Raw genomic sequence first — 26,598 nt, 5'->3', positions numbered from 1 at the left:
ACAACGTTAGCGTTTTACAACGTTTGATAACAAAACGTTGGTTTACGTTGGGAATTACGTATTGAAGTCGCACGAAAAGTGTGGTGTAGGGTATAACGTCAGGCAAACGTTAAATATCTTAACGTCGGGTAATAGGATTTAACTGTTTCAAATTTGATGTTGGGAAAGTGATAAAAAAAGCACGTCGTAATTTTAACGTTAAGACAACGTCCAAAAAACGTTAGTAATTATAAGTTACATTTCATAACTTTCTTGGACTGCTTACAATGTTGTGATTAGTAGAAAAGTAGTCCTTAGTCGGAAAGTTAACCGAAAAATGCTGCTTGGGAAGTTAATATTTAACTATAAGTAAGATATCATTACATGTTATTGCGCGATATAAGCAAAACAAATAATTACTCGTCATGTGCGCCTGATTTCTTTCTCATTTCTTTAGATAATTGATCTAGCAAACCAAGTAATTTTTTACTTTGACGTTCTGCAGAGAAATCCTTAGTGTAATCCTTAGTTTGTTGAGCTTGAAATGTCAAATTTACATTAGAAGTTGGTGTAATTAAAAATGGAAGAAAAGAATAACTACTTAAAATATTGTAGCTGTACGCATTACTTGATCCTATTATGTACATATAAACGGTGATCCGCAACGGAGTGAAGATTTGTGTGAATATAAAGAAAAAGGAAAGAGAGACATGAAGAGATAGGAACGGAATTTCTTATATCTCAAATTTCTGTAATACTAATATCAAAACTAAAGTTATGGTTTTTTATACATGTGTAATTTAACTTATAAAAGAGGTTGTAATAATGTAAGTATAATGCGTTTAGACATAAGTCGGATGCATTTACAAATCAGAGTAAAATTATAAAATGTTTTTACGAAAGATTGTAAAATAAGTTACAATAAATTAAGTTAAGGATGTATGGGTTGTACAGTCCTTGCTAAAAGTTAAACTTTCAATAAAAGAAGACTTTGCATGTATGTCAAACAACTCAAAATTTTTTGTATGTTAGAAGGGATTACCGTTAACAGTTTGAGTATGATTTTTTGTTATTTAAATAATTAGTATTGCTTAAATAATTAAAAAAATTTTTTTGTGGCAAAAAATTTTAAAAATTAAAATACAATGTTGCAGTGATGTATGTTTTACACATCAAAAAAATTTAAGAAATATCTCTTAATGACTTATTTATATTTTATTTATATTTACAGCAAAAATGTCAATTCTCTATAAGGGATAATGTTAATTTTTTCAACTTTAAACTTAAATAACTCTTAAATAACTTCAAAATTTTACAGAGTATTTTTAATTTAATTTAAAAACAATTTACAGCACTTTCTGAATATATTTGAAATACCTCCAATACATCTTTAATTACAATAATTTTTAAACCAGTAAGAGAATTGTGCTAAAATTTTACACAGATACTTAGACGTAATAATAGAACAATCTATAAAATTTTTAGATTTTTGGTAATGATTTGAGATGTCACCCATACATCCTTAATGAAAAATGGGTAATTATTCAGTTTACACCCCTCACCTCCGATCTTGATGAACTTAGGCTCAATCGACGCGTTTTTGCACGAAACGAAAGAATCTGGCAGAAAAAAGTGTCGCTCTGCCCCGCGACGCGAGATATTAATCGTTAAAGTTGACAGGAATCAGGTTATGATTTCTGTCATACCGACGACATGTAGCAACACTGAACGTGCCCTGCGGCCACATGCGCATGCTCAGTGGTCGCACGCGCATGTAAAACTTCGCCAATTTTAAATGAATCAATCGTGCAGAATAACCAAGCATCTCGATTCAAGCAGTTAGGTCTCACGCTGGGAGTTTCATTAGTTTAATTATGCGTGGGAAGCACACACACACACACACACAACGGGGGGGTGCGAGGGGAGAAAAGCCTTTCTGTTCACGTGCGCTCATGCATGTAAGCCCCCTTGCACCCCTCCATGCATGTGCTTTATAATTTCGCTTTACAACTTAGCATGTACTTTATGTTGTAAAGCGAGGTCCACGCAGCCTACTGGCGGGGTGGGTGCGGGGGAGGGGGGGGGCCGAAGGCCCCCCCCTTTCACCCCCCCCGTTGTGTGTGTGTGTGTGTGCTTCCCAAGCATAATTAAACTAATGAAACTCCCAGCGTGAGACCTAACTGCTTGAATCGAGATGCTTGGTTATTCTGCACGATGTAACTGTTTAATGATTTTCGTTAAAGCAGGGCACATACACACGTGTGTATGCCCTGCTTTAACGAAAATCACAACTTCTATAAAGCAGGGCATACACACGTGTGTATGTGCCCTGCTTTAACGAAAATCACAACTTCTATAAAGCAGGACATACACACATGTGTGTGTGCTCATGATCGCTACTGCCACCCAAGGATGTTAGGTGATAGAATTTAAATAACATATTGTCAGGAAAAGTTAGTAGATTTAATAATTCAGTATGATGTTTTGGCAGTTACAATTAAGTATAGTAAATGTAGCAATGATATTAATATCGATAAAGAGATATTAATGTACCGATGTAGAAAACGGTACTATGTAAAAAATGTACACAAGAAACGTGTGTTCAAACAGTGCTGGTACTTGGTTCTTGATCTCTGGATGTCCCTGGCTGGTCCTCAGAGGTGAATGTCGGAGGATATATTTCGGCGATTATCTCAAAGAATTTTTCAATTCGTTCCAGACGGCTATAGGCGCGTTTGAAAAGAAATTCGCACAAATATCCAAGGACGTGATCCTCCCTGGTTCCGTGCCTTGGAATATTGCCGCGAACTTCTCTCCAAACACGCTCTATGTGCTGCGTATGAGCGCCTGAAATTGGAAAAATTTATTAGATACAAGGAATAATATAATATGATATAATTAACAACGGTACAATTTCGATTATTTTAATATATATATTAATTTTAAACATCTCTCACCGCTTTCAGGATCGACGAAGTTAAAGGAATGGTTAACTGTCGCATGTTGGAAGCCCTCATTGTTTAGACAATTATAGGACTTCCAACAATCTGACATAATCGTAGTGCCTGGCAGTATCCATTCCTTGATACATGCCAGGAGTGTAGTTTCCGTCCGATCCTGAACTGGAACGATGAAAATTTTCTTTGAGCCTCACTCATATCCTCCGAATATCCAATTACCTCTGACGAGCCGACCACGATTATATTTTCTCTTTCCAATTTTTGCCTCGTCAATTTCGACTATGTGTCCTGGGCCACCAAGTTTCTTACTATGCTGTTCAGCCCAGAACACACAGACCTGTAAAAAGAAATTACATTAATTTTTTATTTCATACATTACTATATATTTTTGAAGAACATATATGCAGTACGCATATTTATGAACATGTTAAAATATAATTACCTCTCGGCAAAAATTAAACCAATCTACAATCGTGGCCGACGACGACACGCCAGTTTCAGCCAGAGTGTCATCTTGACGTGGATGTCGCAACATCAAAAAACATGCAACAATTTTGCATATTGTTGCCACGTCAAGATGACTTTTGCCGAACCAAGTACCTGCTTTGGCACTTTTGTCAAAATCGCACTGCATCGAGACACGTTTCTTGTGTATATTTTTTACGTTGTACCGTTTTCTACATCGGAACATCAATGTCTCTTTATTGATATTAATATCACTGCCACATTTACTACACTTAATTGTAGCTGCCAAAACACCATGCTGGATTAAAAAATCTACTAACTTTTCTTGGAAATGTGTTAAATAGCCGAATTCTAATAAGCTCAACATGGTTGCGTGGCGTCAAGCGTGCGATTACTTGTCGCGTGTCTAACAATAACATTATTGTGCTTCATTTGTTTAAGTTCGCTAATTTCAAAATTCGTGCATTCAACGGTGTGTGGCTACGGAGCATGCGCGTGCGGCCACTGAGCATGCGCATATGCCCCCGCAGGGCATGTTTATGTCGCTACCAGTCGCTACATCTCGTCGGTATGACAGGAATCATAACCTGATTCCTGTCAACTTTAACGATTAATATCTCGCGTCGCGGGGCAGAGCGACACTTTTTTCTGCCAGATTCTTTCGTTTCGTGCAAAAACGCGTCAATTGAGCCTAAGTTCATCAAAATCGGAGGTGAGGGGTGTAAACTGAATAATTACCCTAACATTTACAAAGATTTAACGGTATATATATATATTAAAATATATTGATGGATAATTGCTCGTCCAGATAGTAACTCATTGGCGGCGCACGCATCGATCGATCGCTCTAGGATTCACACTGACAGACAATCGATAGACAATCGATTGTCGCCGTATCGTTGTACCTTTGTGAGGCGCACGCGCTCTCTATATTCTTTTGCCTCGTGCCGCGAGCACGCCTGTATTACATTCTCATTCTCACTGTGTCTGTAAAGAGAGCCGTCGCCGACTATATCGCAATAAATCTTTTTCATTTCTTTATACGCAAACCGGCCCTGCTTTTTCATATATTATATATATAAAACCATTGATTTTCGATTAATCCTACTTTTTATTAATTATAAATTATCTATATAATAAATAAATGATCAGATTTGAGTTGTCGTATATAGATTTTATTAAATATAGCTATTTAATTTAAATACCAATGAGAATTATAAATCGTATATTTTATATGTCTGACTCGAATGTATTTTATACGTTCAGTCATAATATCAAATTGTACGTGTATTTAATGCATAAAAAACTCAAATATGAGCATAAAAGACTCAATTTAAATTTTTTTTTAAACTGCCCGCGAAATAATTAAAAAATTACTATTACTATTACGATTGGAAAAGGACATTTGTGATCAGTGTTAATGTGCTCGTGTGTGTATGAAATAAAGTGGACTGTATATATGATAATTGGTCTTTAATGATAATTCACTTCAGACTGTTATTACAAAGCTACTGCTGTCCGCAATGTTGTATGTACATGCCTCAAAGGCGACGACTCGACTACTACTACTACGGAAACGCGACAAAGTGACGCCACCTATCTTCCGGAAGGCGCACTAGCGCTTTTGATATGCGCGGCATATATAACTGACCTTTTCACTAACAATCAGACTTGCAAATAACTTTTACTTAGATGGATCTAAACTTCTATTCGCTAAGCTTTTTTTTAACTATTAATTGTTTTATTATTAGATTTATTTTATAATCTTCAATTAATTAATTAGCTTATTTTAATAAGTTTTTGAGTGTGTACTTACTTATGTAGACTTTGCATTATTGTGTGTGTGTGTGTGTGTGTGTGTCTTATGTTTTATTTTTAAATGTTGTTTTAAATACTCGTGGTCCCTTATATAATATAGTATTGCACCATATTTATTACATTTTGCCTTATGTTCTGGTAAGTCCGAGTAATATTGCCGTAGCTTGTCAGGTAGTGTGTGGTATACATTCCATGTTTACTTAAGTGTATTCTTAATGTTTTTAGCATGAATTTTCTATCAGGTATTTGAATTTCCTTTTCACATTTCTTGCACTTTACCAGCGAAGGTTTTAATCGATTGAAATAATCCCACAACTTGCTGCGTGTTTCCCATTTCGGTAATTGCGTTCTGTATTACGGAATGTTTGATACTAAATATGGTATAGAAATCGACTCAACAAATGTTTGAAAAACTGTTTATTAAGATCGAAAAAAGTATAGTATATATAGTATGCTTTATTTATTGAGATATACATAAATATGAATATCATAGGGGAAACCGGGGCTAAAACGTCTACGGTAAAACCGTCAAATCAAATATCTCGGAACCTGTAAACGCTGCTTATGGTACCCATGTGACCAATGAAGTTTCGGCAAGTTACCTGCTGTGTTATGATTTTTACGAGGGCAAACGTGTTTTCGGAAGGTAAAAGTGAAATTTTCTGCGCGTGGAAATTTTGTAATATCTGCAATAATATTTGCTCTCCAAATCTCGAGGTACGTGATTATAAAGAGTAATGCATGCTGAACACGAATCCAGTTTAGTTTTTTCATTATCGTTGATGTCTAATATTTAGTGGGCGATCAAACCTGAAACTTGTGTTTGGGGCTAATTCGTCAGTAAGCACCCGGGGCAAGTCCGGCAGTCTCGTCACTGTGGCGCGCCGGGCGCACGACTTCAGCTCACGGCGATTTCAGGTTAGGTTGTAACCGGACGGTACTACAGGAGGCACGAATCAACGCTACGTGTCCTTAGAAATCAACGGTCGCCACTCGGTTTGACCTTTGAACCACCGAGAAGGTAAGTATCGAACGATCTCTCGAATCATTAATTAGACTAATTCTCTTCTTTTTTCAGGTTCCCGCCACCGCTGGATCATCGCCGTCATCGATCAGGATCAACGCTGCCACCGGAATCCAGGATCAACGAGGGACTTCGAGTGATCGACGCCAATGGATCAGGTGAGTAGAAGGTAAGTCCAATTTAATAAATTTTCGAAATCTTTTACGAAAAGGATGTTTAATTTATTCAATTATATTGATTTCCAGTGTTGGTTGTTTATAAAACTTCAAGTCACAAAAGATGTCGGACGCTCGTATACGTGGGCACACACGCCCCGTTTATCTACGACGCACTATCTTATTTCGGTCTAAACAGGCCGTTCGTCTTTGTAAAGACGACAATTAACGCGTTCCGCGGGCGTTGCCGGTTGTTACGAATGTTGGCGAGCCGTAATTATAGCACTTGTATGACGATCGCGGTGACTTAGCGCGACGAAACAGAGCGAAGTTGATTACGTGTTACACGCTCGAACATCCCCGACAGACTGCCTCGAGCAATCTTCCTCTCTCGGGCTCCCTACCTACGGTGCCTTTTTCCCCCACCATGGGGTATTCGGTCGATTTCTCCTCGCGGTAATTTTTCGCTCGCCGCGTTAACAATGGTTGTTTACGACTTTCGGGTCGACAGGTGTGCGCCAGATGTTCGCCGCTACGCAGTTACAATACGTGTTGCCCGCTCCCCGCTGTGCCCTATGTCCGCGGTGGAAATTTCCATTTGGAGTACCATCCACTCGACGTCCGGAGACGGACCCCGGGTAACGGTTTTTCAACTCCCGCATTTATCGCCCCACGACGACGCCGACCCGTGCGCACGCCTTTTCCTTTGTCCCTTTACGCGACCCCGGGTCGACTTCTCGGAGAAAATGTCTACGTCGCATTCGCGACCCCCGCCGTTGACGGCGACCCCCGGGTTCCGCTTCTGCGGTTCCTCTGGGCCCGATTCCCGGCTCGGTCCCCGTGGACGACGTCCGGTTCTCGAGTTCCGGCGACATGTCGCCGTATCTCGCGTCCGGGCGATCGGACATTAGCGGCGACCCGCTCCCCGAGTGTACCGGGTCTTATTTCGCGTGACCCGCTGTTCTTTCCCCGCGGATGACGCTCGGTTATCTACTCGACCTCCCGGTGGTCGTATCGCGTTGTTTCTCCGGGCCTGCCGACGACGCCGACCCCTCCTGACACCTATTCCGTACCTGGTACGGTACCTTCCGTGGGCTTTCCCCGCGGAAGATGTCCAGGTCGCAAGATGGCGGACGGTTCCGTAACTTTGTCGCCGGTCGTTGGATTTTGCCGGCGACCGGATATGGACGTTCACAGAGACTTCCCCGTTAGTCAGGGATGTCTTTTCCCCGTGGATGACTCACCTGGGGCGAGTTCCCGGACGGTCCGCCATTTCGTTACCCGGTGGACGGATCTCACCGGGACCCGGCTTCGCGGTCTCGGCGAAGTGCCCACCGACGTCAGGAGCGCTCGACTCCCGTAGATGACGCCCCTAGCGCAAGTTCGCGGACGGTTCCCTAGCTCCTGTCCGCGTTCCCGCGTCACGTCGCCAACCCTGTATGCGCGACTTAAGGGCCCCGTGCCTCAGTCAGGGACGTATCTGCTTACCGTAGTGCCGTCGGTTCAAAAGTTTCCCGACGGTCAGCCATCTTTCTTATCTCTGGCCGGATTTCGATTCTGACGTGCGTGTCGTGCTTCGCGGGTCTGCCTTTACGATCATAACTGTTTATTTTACGCGCGTGTCGCCTAATTACTAGAATTGCGGACGGTCCGTCCGTTTCGCTATACATCGTCTTTCCGCCCCGTGGATCGTCACGGCTCGTCCGTCGTACTCTCCGGAAGCGTCGCGATTATTCTTACGAACGCTTCCCCTGTCCTGCAAGTGTGGACGGGCTTACGCCCCGTCGTGCCGCCGCACGGACTCCTGCACCCGCGCCTCCGGAATCGAACTCGAAACTGCGTAACTGAAAATTAAACAACCTTATGTCTATTCATGCGCCGGACGTGGTCACTCTGCTTCCTCCTAGGTCGTCAAAATAAACAAACAAAATCGATAACGGCCGCTGCCGGTGACCCCATCCTCGGGACGCGAACGCTGGACTTAATGCTAATTAGGACGTGGCTCCGCCTCGTCCATCTCCGAACCGCTGCTACCCTCCGGGCTCCGGAAGGAGACCGTTAACCCGCGGTCCTCTATGGCGGGTTCGCCCCCGTCGTTCCCTCGTTCGCCATCGCCTCGGGAGCGCGCGTCTCTACCTGCTTCGCCAGCAGACGCACTGCCTCCTCCGAGAGGCGCCGCAGCACCACCTTAAGTGCCTGGGGATTCGCAACGCGAGCCGCGCTTGCGCACGGTCGCAAGGTTTCCCTCGAGCGTGATTCTGTCTTCCCTTGCACGTGCGTTAGTTTGTATAGGAGGGAAATGGTACGCACGTATCGTTGCTAAACGACTCTCGTCGACAAGGAGCAACACAAAAAGGCAGTTCTTGCGGTGAGAAAAGATAAAATGAGCGCTTACGCAGCCGCAAAACAATTCGATGTCCGGAGAACCACGTTGAACGACTGGTTGAAGAAGAACAACGATGAGAGCAGTGGGCGTAAATCGAAATCAAGGAAGCAGCAGCGGTCGGATTCTGACGAAGACTTCGATAATATGTGCTGCGTGTGCTCAGAGAAGTTGACAATAAACAGAGCATATGGGAAACAGTGCATTGCGTGCGAGGGTAGGGTGAGCGTAGGGCACACAACACATGCGTGCGCTTGTCAGGATCTGTATTCACATGCCTAAATTGTTTTATAGAATAGGTAAAACAATAATTTTTTAATAATGTTTCGCATAAAAATTTTAAATAAATTTTTATATTTTTTTCTTAAAAAACAATTATTAAAATGTATCCTATCATTTTTCAAGATTAGATGTACGTATATATATTGAAAATGCAGTGTGACGGATTTGCCCCGGGGGTGACGGTTATACCCCGGCATTTTTGAGATTTCAATTTTTCCACCGTTGTCGTTTTTGCTCTATACCGGTTAAACAAAGCAACGTAGACAATTTTCTATATAAATTTTGTAGCTAAAAGTTCACTCTTTACAGTGGTATACCACATTTTACTAAAATTATTTATTTTGTTGTTAAAAATCGGCACCGAAAATAACTGACGGTTTAGCCCCGGTCTCCCCTACCCGCTTCGCGTGGGCTCAAAATCTAGTATACATATAATTTGAATTTGCTAGCTATACTAGATCATATATCTCCATCTTTTTTTATTCTATCATTATTTTAAAATTTTGCTAAATCACACACAGTGTGTTAATTCTTACATGACAATTTGAAATATCGAAGTTCGATAGACACAGTAAAAATTTGAATCAGTTTAATCTTGAAAACATTCTCTTATATAAAATTATATTCTTTAACTTATGTTTTTTTTTTAAGAATTGAATACGTATAAATAATAAGAGAACGTGATATACACGATTAAATTTGTTCAAATTATATGAAAAATAATTTAAAGATTATTATTATTACGATAGGATAAATACATTTATGATCGAAATTGCAAATAACAAATAACTGTTACATGGATGCCATTATGAAAGTTTTTTTTTTGCTAAATTGTTTTTAGCTGCAATGTTGATTGTTTTATTATTACATCTATTTTATAACTCTTAATATTTTAATAAGTTGTTGAATGTGTATACTTATACTCATGTTGTTCTTTTTAAATGTTGTTTTAAAGACAAATTGTTCGATAAATAGGATATTATTTTGCCACATTTATTACATTTTGCCTTAAGTTCTGGTAACTCCATGTAATAGTGTCATAGCTTGTCAGGTAGTGTGTAGACTTTATCAGAAAAAATTTTATGTCTACTTAAGTGCGTTCTTAATGTTCTTTTCATGCTATTTATATGAGATACCGGAATTTCTTTCTCACATTTCTTGCACTTTATTAGCAAATGTTCTAATCGATCGAAATAATCCCATAACTATAACTCACTGCGTTCTGCTTGTCTCGGTAAATTCATTACAACTGTTCTATACAGGATGTTTGATACTAAATGTAGTGCAGAACTCGCCTCAACAAGTGTTGAGAAACTGCTCACGGAGGTCAAAGAGAAGTATGGTTTATTTATCGGAATGTATACATTATATAAGTCGATAGAGGATACTTTTCTCCTTGATGCTTTGCGAAGAAAAACTCAGTTGTCGTTAAAGTTTTGCCAGAGCAAAGCATAGGCGTCATGAGTGCCGCGTACGTGTCGCGCTTCGAAGCTGTGTTACGTGTTTACACACAATCTGAATGCGGACAAAATGTTGGAAATCTATAAAAAGGCCTTGTTACTATCTGCCAACTCGTGGTTTATGAAAAAAAAAAAAAGAAAATGAAGATTGGATCCTGTAGGAGGATAATGATCCGAAACACTGGAGCAGACTCTGTACTGAGTGGAAGGAGCAATCTGGCATCAATCAATTTGATTGGCCGTCACAATCGCCCGATGCAAATCCGATAAAAAATTTTTGGGCATATATTAAGCATAAGACAAATATTCAGTTTAAAGCAATTATCTTGAGAAATTCGTCGGATATGGAGATCCTTGCCGCACGAATAGGACTAAATATGCCTCGGAGATGTCAGTCAATTATCGATGACGATGGTGACTGGACATATTATTAATGTAATTGCATCTTAGCTCTAATAAATTAAAATGTATCTATGTATTTCAAAATTTTGCTAACTCAATTTTTCTATAAATTAGCCCGATCACGCTCTTACTTAAACTGACTGTATGCATGATGTAGGAATTCCGTATCCTTTTGTAAATTAAGGCTATTTTTTTGCAATTTGATGTAAATCATTTTTGAAATGAGTCTTTTAGATACGTATTTTTCTCTGTCAAGAACTGCGACATTCTCCCAATCGAACTCATGATCAAAATTTAATATATGTTCCGTAATGACGCAGAATGTGTATTCGTATTCCAACGAATGTGATTTCGGTGTTCAGAAATTTTAGTATGCAACTATTTTTCAGTTAGTCTCACGTACGAAGCATCGCAGTCCCTACTGTAAATCTTATAAACAACATTGGTATTCGATTGTAATGGGAAGGGTTTTTTTGTACTCTAATAAAATTAGTTAGTTTATTAAGACTAAAAAAGGAAAGATTAGATTTTACATTTCTAATAACGCTTTTAAATTTATCTGAAATACCAGCAACAAAGGGGATGGTGAACCAAGAATTTAAACTTATGCTAAGACATAGGGGAGACTGGGGCTGGTTGTTACACGGGTAGGTTGTTACAGTGCCAACGGTAGCTAAACCGAAAACGCTATAATAACGTTAGAAAGAGATAAATGATCACGCCAGTGTCGGAAGACATACCGCGCGAGCTAGTGGCGCTGGCGTTCTTGTGAGAGGAGCCCGGACAAGCAGCCGTAAAAAACGCAGGTTTGTCTATTGGTCTAGCACTTGTTATCTAAATAAGCAGAAATGTGTATGTTGTGGTATATACTCTCTAATTTCTTCTGTTTACAATAAACATTACTTTTATAAACTTTACAAATATTTGTGTTTTAATATTTAATCTTAAAATTAAAACAATTTACCCCGTGTGGTGTAAAAACCAGCCCCTGGTGTGGGGTAAAAAGTTACATGTCTCTTTTTTCAGAATTTTTTAATTTATATAATTTCTAATGGGCGGTTAGATAAAATTATTATTAAATTTAAATCCCGATTAGTTACTAAATCTAGCAAGCCTAGATTCATTTATAAGAATAACATAATCAAAGAGTTGAGACACTTTATAGAAAAAATGTCACAACCAGCCCCGGTCTCCCCTACGCAATGTTTATACATAATAATTTAAAACAGCAAAGTCAGGTAAACAGACAGTAAAAATTATAATTACTTTAATTTATGAAACGTTTTCTTACAAAATTACTATAATACTTTTTCAAAATTATTTTTGGCTTACGTGTGTTTTTCTTTAGAAAGATAACATGTATATATTATAAATAAATATATAGAATATATGTAAGTAAAGGAATTTTAAAATATTCAACGGATTTTAGAACATTTTTAAAGAAATATTGTGATGAATTAGTAACATCCGATTTTCTTAATCATGCAGTTTCTTTATTATACTTGTTATATAGCTGTTCCAAACATACAAGCAAGGTATTTAGAAAAAAATAAAATTATTAAGATTCACACAAAAGCACTTGGTACTTCTACTCATGTGACATATATGCTACAATAAAGTACAAATATATCTATTTGTAGGAAACATTAAAATAGTTAATACGACCCAGCGCCAAGTGTATGATTATTTTCTATTGGGAAAATATTAATATTCTACGTAATTAATATTTAAACAACAATAAAGATACTATTGCTCCCGATAATATAAAATGCAATTATGTCTAACTGTACAGAATACTTCACGCGTTCGATACGTCGATCGTCGTTCGTTTATTTCTCGCCGGATGTTTCCGTCAAATGTTTTGAAGAACGTCGCATACGCAAGTGCCTTTGTTCCCACACGATGTCTATAAAACGGCTTTGTACATTAGACGATCTTATTAGAGTTTCACTTAACGAAGCGAGAAGGTTCCATGAGAAACCGGAATATGAAGATGAAGTTCTTCATAATTATATTTGTCGTCTTCGCGGTTAAGGTAAGTTTCTGAAATTATGGTTTCCCAAAAGTGTGTCTCTTCGGATTTTTGCCTGAAAATTAAAACCCACTTGTATTATACGCGTGAATATCGCATGTAAATTTGTTATAATATATCACAATTTTGTTATGTTAAATGCATATTGTATGTACACATCTGTACTTTAAAGGGAACGAATCGTATCTTCATTATTATGAATTCAGAGAAAACAATGTTTAAAGGGGGGTTTTTTAAACAGGGAAATGGTGTATTTTTTAGATATAAAATAAAAGTAGCAACTTGATTTATTGTTTTTAATAAAGTAATTTTACTGACTGAATGTTTAATAATACAATTGCCAATAACACGCTGTATCCAACCAAAATTAAGGCACTATAAAAAATTTTAATACGACTTTTTTAAATTAGCATTGTATCTTAGAAACTAGTAATAACAGGCATAAGACCTTTTACCATTATACAATTTAATCCTGTTATATTGAAAAATGTATTAATTGCATTTTAACAAAAACTGGCGACACGATTCTTTACCGGAAAAACAAATTTAATTCAATTTTTATGAATTATGAGATAACTAACGCAATTGCAATTACGCGACATTTTGTTTTAATAAAACTTATACTGTTTTTTTGTAAAACGTCTGCTCTGATTCACTTGTCAATTAACTTATGATACTATTCATCTAGCGACCGCAACTTCATCCGCGGTTTAAAAGAATAACGACTCTTCTGCTCCCGTGCGACGAATTTTGCATATAGACTTGTAACATTATTATAGCATGTAGGGAACACCTTAGGCATACTTTTTATAGATTAAGCCACTAAAAAATCGAAATTTTAAAATCAAAATTTTTTTAGTTCTGACAGTATTCTTTTTAGTTATGTGATATGTGATATATTCTTCTCGGGGTGCGATATGTAAATATGATGGAATAAAAACTTTGCTTTCAGGCACAATGCCGCTCGGTCACGCTTTCGAACGTGAGGGACACAGGTAGGATTTGCATGTTTCATGTTCGCGTCATATATTAGAAATTAAACACTCACTCACAACGATCATTATTGAAGCGGATAGAGAATACTGTATTACGTCCCAGTAAGCAAGGAACATTAAATTAACGTTTAGAAATATTGACTTTATGTGTATTTTTTAAACGTTTTTTAATAATATTATATACATATTTGAAAAATATTATTTTGTAATATGATTTTTCTGAATGTTGTTAAAATATTTTAAAAACGTTACAGAAAATATTTTTCAAATGTTACTTTGACATTTATTTGAGATCAATGCAACAGTTCAAAATTCCTTGTAATTTGGACTTGGAAATAACGTTGGTAGTATATTAATTTTCTGTTGTTAAAATGTTATTGTTTTGTATTGTGCGCAACGCTCATCGCGAGAGCCATGATGCGTACATTATCCTACGTACGATGCGTGAGTGCGTATAGTGGATCAAGCAGTGCGGAATGCTCTTTATTTACAATATATTTATATATAAGTAAGTAACTATTATATTCTAAAAGTTGTATATTAATAATAAAAACTCAATTAACCATACGTGCTATGAATAGCTGATATGATGATCTATAACCTTCTATAACCTGTAATTTAGGTTAACTACAAATAACGTTCTTTGGGTATCGGTAGAAGCTATATAGTGGAATTATTTCTTATTTTCTTGCAATTTACTGCCGATTATTTTCAGCTGTTTGAGCGCGTCGAAATCATGAGCAGACGCACGCTTGTCGCGACAGCCAATCGGAAGCAGTAATAGTTTTGGAGACTGTAGTCGCATATTATCTTACATACGTATGATGCGTGAGTGTGTCATATATACGTACGTTTGTGCTTGTGCTGTCGAGCGCTTTTAATTCTATACAACATTTTTATATGGGTAAGTAATTATTATATTCTAAAACTTGCATATTAATGATAAGAAACTCAATTATCTATATGTGCTGTAAATAGGTAGCTGGTGATTCAAGACCTATTTTTTGACCTATGTAAGAGAGAGATTTGCAGAAGAAAAGAAATATACCAAAGTATTAAGGATCGAACATATTCTTGATGTACTCGGGCCGCGAGGCTGAGCAATATTCTAAGGAAAGTATTGTACAAGATACAAAGATTGGACAATATCTCCCCTTATCTTTCATTGACAATTTTCTGACTTTTGAAGATATGCTAAAAACTGATCAAGAAGCTTTCATGCAAGTTGTAAGTAAAGTTGCTTATTACAATTATAATTAATTCTATAAACATTTACAAATAACATTTCCGGTTAGTAGTTACATAATCGTAGTAGATATAAATTTACACAATAAAATCAGACTTTGAAAATCCTCTCCCTCCCTCTCTCTCTCGCTCCCTTTTCTCTCCCTCTTTCTCCCTTTCTCTCCAAGAGTAGTAAATATAATATTTGCAATTTAGAGTCCACAAAGAGATCACCAGGATTTGCAATTTTTACCGATTTTTTGGTATTATTTTCAATGTAGTACTTATAGCAAAGATAGTAATTGCGCATTATTTGTATCTACTATGTTTATAGTTATTTCGATTGTAACGTAACATATGCATATATTTTTTGTTTATGACAATTTATTAGATGAAAAAATAGATGAAAAACTCTAAAAGTGTCAGTAACATACAGACAAAATCATCTAAACGTCATATCAAATAAATACTAACGCATTCACACTACATTGTTCAAGTCTTTTATGCATATAGATCTTCTATATATAAATGTGTGTTGCTTTGTTTTACCATATTTAGCAAAAAGCTTAAGTATTTATATATAAAAATCTTTTTGCAAATTTTTTATATATTTTTAAACTTTTAAATTTAATGGAAATGGTACAGTAATATTTTTTTTACAATTTTCTTTAAGGGGTTATATCTAGTCAAGAGGCCGAAAAAAAGCAAATTTTTGAAAATTTTTTTTGAAAAATCATAAGCATATATTTGTACAGAAGTTTTGTATTTGAAACAGTAACATTTGAAGAACATTTAGTAATTTTTTCGTGTAAAAATATTTATTTATAAGGAAGTTACAGCCGATGTCCGGAAAGCACTTTTTGAAAAGTACTTTTGCGGTGAGCACTGCCGTTCGGAACCAGGTTATCTAAAATCAAAAAACCAAAAAGATTTCGTTAGTATATTAGTTTATCTAGTGGTTAATCGATGGAATTTCCGAAATATTAAGTAAAAACAAAATGGCGGGTGTTTAAAGTTAGAGTCTTGATTTTTGCGAAAAAAAACTGGACATTTTTCGTTCATCAAAACGAAAGTATACATAGGAAAAAAAAATCCTTCGATTAAACACTAGATTTTTATATCTAAAAAAAGCACAAAAAATTTCAGAAAGATTGATGCAGTAGTTTTTGAGATATCTTGCTCACCGACTTTGAAAACGTAGTTTCGAGAAAAACGCGTTTAAAGTTTCAAAAGCTGATTACACGTAATTAAAACATTTATTTTTTAACTTACACAAAGTCATCTATTCCAGGCCCATACAGAAAGTCTTCAGCTGTAGCTGCTGCCTCTAAAAAATCTTTTCTAAAAAATCGATTTTTTTGACATATATGACTGGGTATAACCCCTTAACGGAGCAAACATACTAATAATATATAAAAGTTGTACAATTTTTGTAACAGATAAATATTTACACTGACAGCTCGAGATCTTTACTTTTAAATTTTTTAATCATTTTTGTGATATATTGTGATATATAATATGCTGTAACATAACTTAAACTTAAACAATATTTTATGTTGTTAAATAATATGCGATCTATTAGTACAGTTTTGTTGTTACGTTTTGACTGAATATAAATGTCGCATTTTAGATACAATTTCTAAAACAGCTAAGCTCGCTTATTGAACAACTTGTCAAAGAGCAGTCAAAGGTAAGAAATGTGCACGCTAAGTTTGACAACGATACAAGCGCTATCTTGCAGGCACCAAGTGACAATCCGACGATGAAGAACGTAAATAATAATGTAAATAATGTGGAAGATCTAATTAATACAATGAAGGAGATTGATATTGTCTATCAGGATGGGGAGATTACTGACGAGCACATTCGAATCAGTAAGTAATCGAGAATCTTAATTGACTCAAAATACGCTCTGACGTCAAAGAATATTATTAGCATTAATAAGTCTGAATATTTAAATAATATATAAAGTATACAGAAATTAATACACAAGTAAGTATCTTACAGGAACTATAAAAAATTAGTTAATATCTTAAAATTAATTGCAGAACGGGTCGCCGAAGGGTACAAAAGAGCCGCGTCTTTCGCAACGGAAAAACGGATGACTAGTACGCTAATTGATATTCAACGCCAAGTGGTGCAAATTCGAAAATATTTAGACAAGTTATGCAAGTAAGAGAGTTGCAAAAACTATTATAAGAAATGCAAGCTGCGTTATTAACCAATTATTGCGTCTACTAACCAATTAAGGATTAATTTCGGCATTTCAGAAAACATCATCCGACGTCGACGGCCATTTTAGAAGTAAATCCCGATGATGACACTTCCTCCATTGATCAGCCAAAGTAGCGATTCTATGAAGCAAACAATCTAAAAAAATACTTAATATGTATCAATATATTATAATATTCTAATATACAAATTATTAAATTTTAATAATTTAAAACACATGAGATATATATCTTCTATAATATTGTCGAAAATTGTGAAATATCTAACCGTGATGGTATCTTAATAATACGCTAAGTCATATTTCTGTGTAATTATGAATTATTACATTATATTTAGATTATAATTAATAAACTAATAAATAATATAAACAAAACGAGTAAGCAATTATAATAAAATTCTAAGCAACATATATGTTGTCACATACATACACATACGTCACAATTTTGTTTAATATCTAAATTTTATTGCAATGATTCGTCTTATTACTACGCACGAAATATTTATACATTTGCGATATACCGAAGTTGCTAGATATCCTGTTGCTAGATATCGCGTTAAAGTGTTTTCAGCTTCGCCATTTGATACGTTTGGTCGATAAAACGTAGTCGCCGCTGACGACGAAACCCTTGTCGCGACGAAGCACTTCTTTGTCATTAATTGGTAAGTTTTTTTCCTGATTTAATCGAACTTGCCGATCGTAATGCATTTGGAACGAAGAGGAAGCAGTGAATTTCGTTGAATTAATCTTTTATTAAGTTTCAACATTTCAAACCATTTTCGTACGATAAATAACAGCGATCAAAAGTAGCTTCCGAGTCACTTCCGTGTCTGCGATTGCACAGTGCACTTTGGTATAATTCTTTTAATAATAATATTTCTTTTAAATAGTCAAGTTTGCAATTGTTATTGACAATTATTTTTCATTACTATTATGCTTATAATCGTAAATTATATTTTTCAGGCTCAGTTAGCTTGATAATGTTATGAATCATTATTTTAGTTATAGATATTAATTACAATTAATATTTACTTGTAATTAATATATATAATCCAAAGATAATAAAATCGAAAAAACGTCTGGATATGACATAACACTTTTTCAGATAAATAAAATTATTAAAATCTTACAAAATTCTATAAAATCTGAAAAATCAGTTGATGTTATGTCGATAATTACTAGATGGATTGTTTTAATCAATGTATGTAGATTAAAGCAAGACTCATATGCACGCTACGTCAATCGTGAGTTAGAAATTAGAGAAGTTAAATTGAGATTCCGTAGGCACGGGCACACACGTGTCGATCATTATCGTAGCACGATCTAATTTCAGGTACTATCGTAGGTCTCATTTTGTATCAGTTTGAATCTTCATGAAATTGCATTTATTGGCAAAATTATTTTATTAAATTCATGCATATAATAAAAACTAGCTGGTTACCCGGGCTTTGCCCCGGAGGACATATGTAATAAAACACGCAAATAGTCTCTCTCTCTCTCTCTCTCTCTCTCTCTCTCTCTCTCTCTCTCTCTCTCTCTCTCTCTCTCTCTCTCTCTCTCTCTCTCTCTCTCTCTCTCTCTCTCTCTCTCTCTCTCTCTCTCTCTCTCTCTCTCTCTTAGGTTTATTGAAAGTCTCACCTCTAAACTGTCTTCATCCTTTCCGGAAGATTTTGGCCACACGAGTCCTGATGAGTTGGATATCGAGGATTTCCTAAGTACTATTACTAATGACATTACCACCAGCTTGGATTCATTTGCTCCTATCCATACCTTTTGCGTAACCCGTCCGCCAGCGCCTTGGCTCACCGGCGATCTTGTTCGTGAAATTCGCCATCGCAACCGGCTCTACAAAGCCGCGCGTAGATCAGGTAATGTCCTCGATTTCCACATTTACAGGCTCTTCAGGAATAATCTCACGGTGGAGTTGAGAAAGGCCAGAGAGCAATATCATTTAGGGAAGTTGAGCACTATTTCTGATCCGTCTAAGATATGGCGTGAACTCACCAATCTGGGTCTAATCGAGTCGCCTCTTCCTTCACCTCTTAATTTTTTCTCTCGTGATCTTTTGAATGCTCACTACGCCTCTATCTCAAACTGTTACCCTCCTTGTTCACAATCTCAGTTTTCCGATATCATTCTTTCCACTGTACCTGAAGAACCACATTTCTGTTTCTCTCATATATCGCACGACAATCTATGCTCTCTAATGGTTTCAACATCGTCTGCCTCTTTTGCCTCTGGCCATGATCAACTACCACTGTTCGCTATTGCTTTGGCTTTGCCCCACATTGGTAATCTCTTGACCTCATTTTTCAATTGCTGTCTCGATCTAGGTTATTTTCCGTCTCCTTGGAAGCGAGCCATAGTGCGCCCGCTGTCTAAAGTCAAGTCGCCTACCTCTCCTTCGGATACGCTACCTATAGCCAACTTGTGTGAACTTTCTAAGTTGTTTGAAAGGATCATGCACCGACAAATCTTGGACCATATCAATTCACATAATATTCTAGATGATCGTCAATCTGGTTATCGCAAGGGTTACTCCACCCAGTCTGCCCTTCTAAGACTATCTCATGACATTAGGTGTGGCGTTGATGCGGGTGAGGTTTTGATTCTGGTCCTTTTCGACTTCAGCAAAGCTTTTGACACTGTATCCCACTTTCTGCTTCTAACCAAACTCAGGAAATTGGGGTTCTCTGACTTAGCTCTCAAGCTAATTTTCTCGTACCTCTCAGGTCGCTCTCAAGCGGTTGTTGACCTTGAGGGTGTTTTCTCCGACTGGCTATCCGTCACTGCAGGTGTTCCGCAAGGATCCGTACTTGGACCGCTCCTCTTTTCTCTGTTTATCAATGATATAGGTGCCTTTCTAAGGTTTACTGAGCATTTGATTTTTGCTGATGACACCCAAATTTATCGCAAGTGCCTTTTTAGCCAGCTGAGTACTGCCTTGCAGCTCGTGGCACATGACGTAGGTGTTATCTCTGAGTATGCCACTGTGAACGGATTGTCTCTCAATCTCAAGAAATCCAAGGTCTTAATACTAGGCAGCAGGGGCTACGTGGAGCAATTGAATCTCAAAGACCTGCCCCTTATTTCAGTCAATGGCACCTCCATTCCGTACGTTGACGAGGCAAGAAACTTGGGAGTCATCATGAGCTCAGATCTTTCTTGGAAAAGCCATGTCTCCCATATTTCTAAGAGGGTACACTTCACATTGCACAAGCTGAAATTTCATAAGAACTCTTTGTCATTTCAACTGCGCGTAAAACTCGTGTCTGCATTGGTATGGCCTTTATTGGACTATTGCTCTCTTGTCTACAACGATGTCACCGATGAGCTTAATACTAAACTGCAAAGACTTAATTGTGCAATACGGTTCATTTTTAATTTGAGACGCGATGAACATATCACGCCCTATCGACATCAATTGGGGTGGCTGTCTGTGAGAAACAGACGCTTGTACTTCCTTGGTGCTGAAATGTATAGAATATCGAGGGATTTGTCTCCAAGCTATATCTTGGATATTTTTGCAAAAGCTGATCCCTCGATTAAGCGTTCGTCACGGTTGGCATTGCCGCATACGTTTCATATACCTAACCACAGAACTGAGACTTACCATAGGTCTTTCCACCTCGCGGGAATTTATTTGTGGAATTCTCTTCCTATCGGCGTGGTGTCTTCATCGTCTCTCAATGAATTTAAAGCCAAGCTCCATGATCACTTATTTTCGCTTGAGCTGGGTTCTGATCATGGTTCTGTCTCGGGGCTATCTATTGTACAAGCATAATCTAGTCTAAGCGTAACATAGTCTGTATATATATGCAGTTCCTGAATCTGATCTAGTTTTAGTTTAAGTGTTATTGTTCACTGTATATATATTGTTCAAAATTTTATCTAGTCTTAAGTTCGTATCATTATCACTGCGATTTGCGTCTTCAGTTTGTGAAACTATAGTATTGGTTCACTTCTTCTGCACCCTGCGTGGGGGCGAGCAGCATGCTTCAGCGCGCTTCAATCTCTGGTCCTTTAGAGAGTGAGCATGCACGTACTTTTGCTTTAGTCTATAACTTTTGTTTTGCCTTTTTGTGTTTTATTTCTTCTGCGTTGTTCATTTCTTGCCTAAAAGTCGTTCGACCATGGCATAATAAAAAACAATCAATCAATCTCTCTCTCTCTCTCTCTCTCTCTCTCTCTCTCTCTCTCTCTCTCTCCCTCTCTGGAAAATTTCGTATCCGATTTCCAAAAAGATACGGTTCCCAAAAAGATTGGTAACGAAAAACTATACAGTTTATAGCACTCCCCAGGAAATTCTACTCCTGTTTTATATACAATTATTTAAAATTCGATCAATTATTTCCCGAAAAATTCGTCAAACTTCTGATACCAGTTTCCAAAAAGATCGGTAACGAAAAATTATGTACCTTATAGCACTCCCCGAGAAATTCAACCCCTACTTTATGTACAGTTCTTTGAGGTTCGGTCATTTGAAACCGGTTTCCAAAAAGATCGGTAACAAAAAATAGTACACTTTATAACACTCCCCGGGAAATTCTACTCCTACTTCATATGTAATTCTTTGAGATTCAATCAATTATTTCCCGAAAAATTGGAAAAATTATAAAAACCGGTTTCCAAAATGATTGGTAACAAAAACTGTACACATCATGGCCGGAAAATATATATTCTACTCCTACTTCATATACAATTCTTTGCGATTCGGTCAATTAATTTCCGAAAAATTGGAAAAACTTCTAATACTGGCTTCCAAAAAAATCGGTAACGAAGAATTATACACTTTATAGCACTCCCCGGAAACTGCTACCTCTATTTGATCTATAATTCTTTGGGATTCGGTCAATTATTTCCCAAAAATTTGAGAAAATTAGAAGAACCGGTTTCCAGAAAATCGGTAACGAAAAACTATACACATCATGGCACTTCCCGGAAAATTCTACCCCTATTTCATATACTTTTCGTAAAAATTTGGTCCACTAACGAATGAGTAGTTCACGGACAGACGGACGGACAGACAAACAGTCGAGTTTTATATAATAGTATGATAGGCAAAAATTAGATGTAGAATAATTTATCGTAATCCTATCTTCAACGAAATATTTTTATATAAAAAGTGAAAGATATATGTAAAAGTGATGGAACAAAGGTGAATAATACGATGAAGTAGAAGGGATTTTACACGAGATTAATATCACGCTTTCTCCAAATTACAATTTCTCATGCTATATGATTGAAGCGATTTTCGAGGCACGTTGTTAAGAATGATTATTCGAAGATAAGACATGCATTATTTAAAGTAATGGTTCTCTTAGAAAACCGTATTTTATATTTCGCTTTATTATTGTCCGCATAAATAGATCTCACGTTTAAAAGTGATTTAGATAGTTTTAGAATTGGTTTAAAGATGTGTTATTATAGATTGTTAAAAATGGTTTTATATTTTCTTTTCCGGCCAAAATAATTAATCATTTACGTTTGAAAATGCAAAACTTTGAAGTTATATTGCTTCTTAATTAAACGGAGGTACTAAATTACATCACTATAAATTAAAATTGTCAAAATAATTATGCGCGAATAAAAGTGTGCTTCAAAGAGTTGTCTCGATTTTTCGCATTTTACTTGTCACTGCGTGTTCAGATCATACAAATCTTAAATAATGCACAAACTGGTTTGTTCCAGACACAATTTATAAAGCGAGTTGTATTCGTTGCCTAATGGGAAAAGTTTTTACATTTCATCTTGCAAAACGACTGTGAGACATGAACTTTATAACATTGTCTCAATGTATACAGTGATAGATAGCACAATACTAATAAGTATAACATGTAATAATCAAGTATAACATTTAAGTTGTTGCACTATTTATAATGCGAAATTCAAGTTGGTGCAAGCTCGTTATTGCGCGCTTTGTATTATAAATCTCCTTTCCTTTCTATGCAAATTGCATTCTCTTTCAGCCCGAGTTACGCGCGCATAAATGTACGATTTAAAATTCATTGGAACATTACTCGTACCACGAAAATGCCTGCGAGGACGACGGACCGACAAACGTTACAAGGAAATTACGCAAATGTGATCGTAAATAATAATAATTCGGTTGCACGAGAGAACAAGCAATCTTTTGACGAGCAACGATTGGCTGTTTACAATTTTCGCCTATAAAAAAAGGGCCATCGCATCCCCGCCTCCGTGAATTATTCCTTATTGATCAATCGACTCGAATGCCTATATCGGTCCATGGTAACAGGACATTCTATTTTAATACATTTCTTAAATTCCTATTTGTATTAAGCAAATTTATATTTTTATTGCAATCGTAATAGCTCCATTTAATATACATATTTGTTCAACTTTATCTACCTTCGCTCAGAGTTTCTATGTATTTTCATATCAGCTGCTTCTCACTTCCCATTTGCAACTCAATATATTATGTTTATCTAATTTTTTTTACCATTTTCAAACATTGTATTTTATTCTTTACATGCGTTAATACAAAATCTTGTATTTCCACATATGATTCATTATTGCTTAAATTAAATTTTCAATTCAAATTTTTCAGTCTAAACAGAGATGTCTGAGCAACGAAGCATCACGCCAATTGGGGGGGCAAAGTCGGGCGTCGGCGCCGGGGCCGGCGCCGACGCCGAGCGTCGGACGGGCATAAGCGTTCGTGGCGGCACGACGCTCATGAAGAGCGTTTCTATATTCCTGACAAGAGGTCGTAAAGCGTCAACGAATTCCAAGCGGCAGATCGCCGCCGCTTCCGGCAAGGACGAGTTGTCGAAAACGAGACGTCGCAGAAAGATGCCGGAGGGCGGAGGCGCCAGGAACTCCGCGTATATCGTCAAAGTGATCGAATCCCTTAAAAAAAAAACAAGATTCTCCAGGCGAGTTTGCGAGGGCGCGTCGATAAATCGCGATGACTCTCGAATTAATTTTTCTAGTGCTTTATTTTATCATTCTCGACAAGGAAGGACAAATGGAATTATTTAAATGGACTTGAACCGATAGAACAAAAAATTAATAAAATTACACGATTTACAAAAATGAGAAGCAAGAGTTATACTGTGTGAATTATATTAGTTTAGTAGCATAAATGTACATAAATCGAGAATTAATTTAATCCGGTGCTTGATTTGCTTTTATCTACAGGGTGGAACTGGATAATCTCTGCAAACTTTACAAAAAGTTAACCACCAATTCCAGCCAACAACAAGTTGAACGATCGATATCTGTCGGCAGAAGACCACAATCGAGGCCGGCTGTCGAGGTATTATGCGACACGCAATTGAAAGTTGACTACCCTTGTGTTCAAACAAAATAAAAAAAAAGCATACAGATTATTAATTAATTGATACAGAGATTACACTTAAAAATTATTTTAAACTTACATTGCTCAGGGAATCGACAGGACTATTTTTCGTGAACTCCTTCACAACACGTTTCACGTGATCACGGAGGACGCCCTGGTGGAGCGTTTGTTTAGTTGTTGGGATCGAGAGATCGAGGGTGCTATCAGACTCGAGCAGTGGATCATGGGACTCGACGTGTTCCTGCGGGGTAGCCTGCACGACAAAATCGTTTTCTGCTTTCACGTGTACGATCTAAACAACGATGGATATATTACAAAGGACGAAATCTTTCAGTTACTCAAGTAAAAGGCGATTAAAATTCTATTACAGTCTCTCTGACGTAGATTTTTGTCCGTTTTATTTGATAGTCGTAAAAAGTATTTTCGTAATTTTTGTAGAAATTGCCTGATAAAGCAGCCCGGTGAGGAAGATCCGGACGAAGGAGTGAAAGATTTGTCGGAGCTGGCGCTGAAGAAACTCGATGTCGATCACGATGGGAAAATATCCTTTCGGGATTACGAGACGGCGATCAAGGAGGAACCGCTATTACTAGAAGCTTTCGGACAATGTTTGCCCACTGAAGAAACCTGCGTGGGCTTCTTGGCGACTCTTCAACCTTAAAAATATGAAAAAAATTATCTAAAACAGATGTGTTGCATAATAAACTTTTTTTTTTAATAAGAGACATTTTTAACAATCGATTACAATTAGATACAATATGAAGTTTATACCCATGTCGTTTCTTCCTCCAAAAAAACTTCTTACTGTTACACAATATCATTTATCAATAAGTGCAGCAGTTGATGCGATACGCAGAAATCAGGTCAGCCCGATTGCATACTTGTACGTGTAATTGAGCAGAAAATACATCAGTTGCCATAACGTGACGTTGACGTAATTATTAAATCCTTTCCGCTCATTTCGATGCTCGTTCGCGCAATTAATGATCGATGAAAAACAGACGGCCGGTTGATTGATCGCGACACGTTATCGGAAGTATTCGAACATTGTTGAGGTATTAACTTCTTAATTAAAATTGATAATTTCTTCTGCATATAAAGTTAGCAGTATGTGGCAATTATTCTAACATATTTAATTCTGGTTAAATAATATAGATTTTACATTGACTGTATTATTTATTATTTAATTTTATTATGCAAATTAGATCGCAATTACACCAATATATAGAACAAAACAATGCAAACGTTGAAGTCTTAAGATACTTTTAAATAATAACAATTATATATATATATATATATATATATATATATATATATATATATATATACCAAGATCCTTATACAGCGATAAAGAGTTTTTATTGACTGACTAATTTTGTTTCTCATAATAATGTTCGAGAATCGTCCTTCAGATTATCCTATGTTCTTGTCTAGTTACTATATTATACACAAAAATAACTGTTCGATGTCTTTTTAATTAATAATTATCTGTAATGAGACACGATGTGCAGATAAAAGAAAGAAACGGCCGTAAATAAGACAAATAATAAACAACAAATCTCAACATTAAATTCAATATAGAACGTAGATGAAAATGTGATATGATGACAACAGTCATTAAAATCCGACATCAAAATGCCAAATGTTAATGCCTAATGTTAATTTTACGGCCATATTTAAAGCGGTTGCGTTTAGATCGTCGGGGCAAATGGTAAAATGTGGCCGGGCAGTTCTATTTTAATCGTTATTAACGCGTTGATTTTTTTGGTAATAAATTTAAATAAATTGTTTGAAACCTTTTCTTCAAATTTCTTTTTTTAACATTTTCTTTCAAAGTTGATAATCGAGAGAGCATCTTTTACTTT

The 26,598-nt window shown here is 36.7% G+C and overlaps 2 protein-coding genes and 1 pseudogene across 4 annotated transcripts; 2 read left to right on the top strand and 1 right to left on the bottom strand.

Annotated features, from left to right (window-relative positions):
* Positions 1–2,141: 2,141 nt before the first annotated feature.
* LOC139820732 (uncharacterized) lies at positions 2,142–4,460 on the bottom strand (annotated as a pseudogene).
* Positions 4,461–13,104: 8,644 nt separating this feature from the next.
* Positions 13,105–19,538, top strand: LOC139820716 (uncharacterized). 3 transcript variants are annotated; one of them, XM_071791177.1, is made up of 6 exons: positions 13,106–14,859; positions 14,934–15,182; positions 16,810–16,869; positions 16,921–17,053; positions 17,228–17,351; positions 17,450–19,538. In XM_071791177.1, the coding sequence occupies exons 2-6, from the start codon at positions 15,033–15,035 to the stop codon at positions 17,526–17,528; spliced, it is 546 nt and encodes a 181-aa protein (XP_071647278.1). In that variant the 5' UTR covers positions 13,106–14,859; positions 14,934–15,032; the 3' UTR covers positions 17,529–19,538. The 3 variants fall into 3 exon arrangements, with proteins under 3 accessions (XP_071647277.1, XP_071647276.1, XP_071647278.1); XM_071791176.1 differs by having other exon boundaries at positions 13,105–14,859; positions 14,938–15,182; positions 16,810–17,053; XM_071791175.1 differs by having other exon boundaries at positions 13,105–14,859; positions 16,810–17,053.
* Positions 19,539–23,858: 4,320 nt separating this feature from the next.
* On the top strand, positions 23,859–25,849 carry LOC139820714 (calaxin-like). The gene is made up of 4 exons (XM_071791174.1): positions 23,859–24,308; positions 24,574–24,691; positions 24,822–25,075; positions 25,172–25,849. The coding sequence occupies exons 1-4, from the start codon at positions 23,992–23,994 to the stop codon at positions 25,392–25,394; spliced, it is 912 nt and encodes a 303-aa protein (XP_071647275.1). The 5' UTR covers positions 23,859–23,991; the 3' UTR covers positions 25,395–25,849.
* Positions 25,850–26,598: the final 749 nt, after the last annotated feature.

The sequence above is a fragment of the Temnothorax longispinosus genome, chromosome 10 (assembly GCF_030848805.1).
Source record: "Temnothorax longispinosus isolate EJ_2023e chromosome 10, Tlon_JGU_v1, whole genome shotgun sequence".
In the NCBI taxonomy this organism is placed as follows: Eukaryota; Metazoa; Arthropoda; class Insecta; order Hymenoptera; family Formicidae; genus Temnothorax; species Temnothorax longispinosus.
The sequence above is the reverse complement of the archived record's forward strand: the minus strand, read 5'-3'. Positions and strand labels throughout refer to the sequence as shown.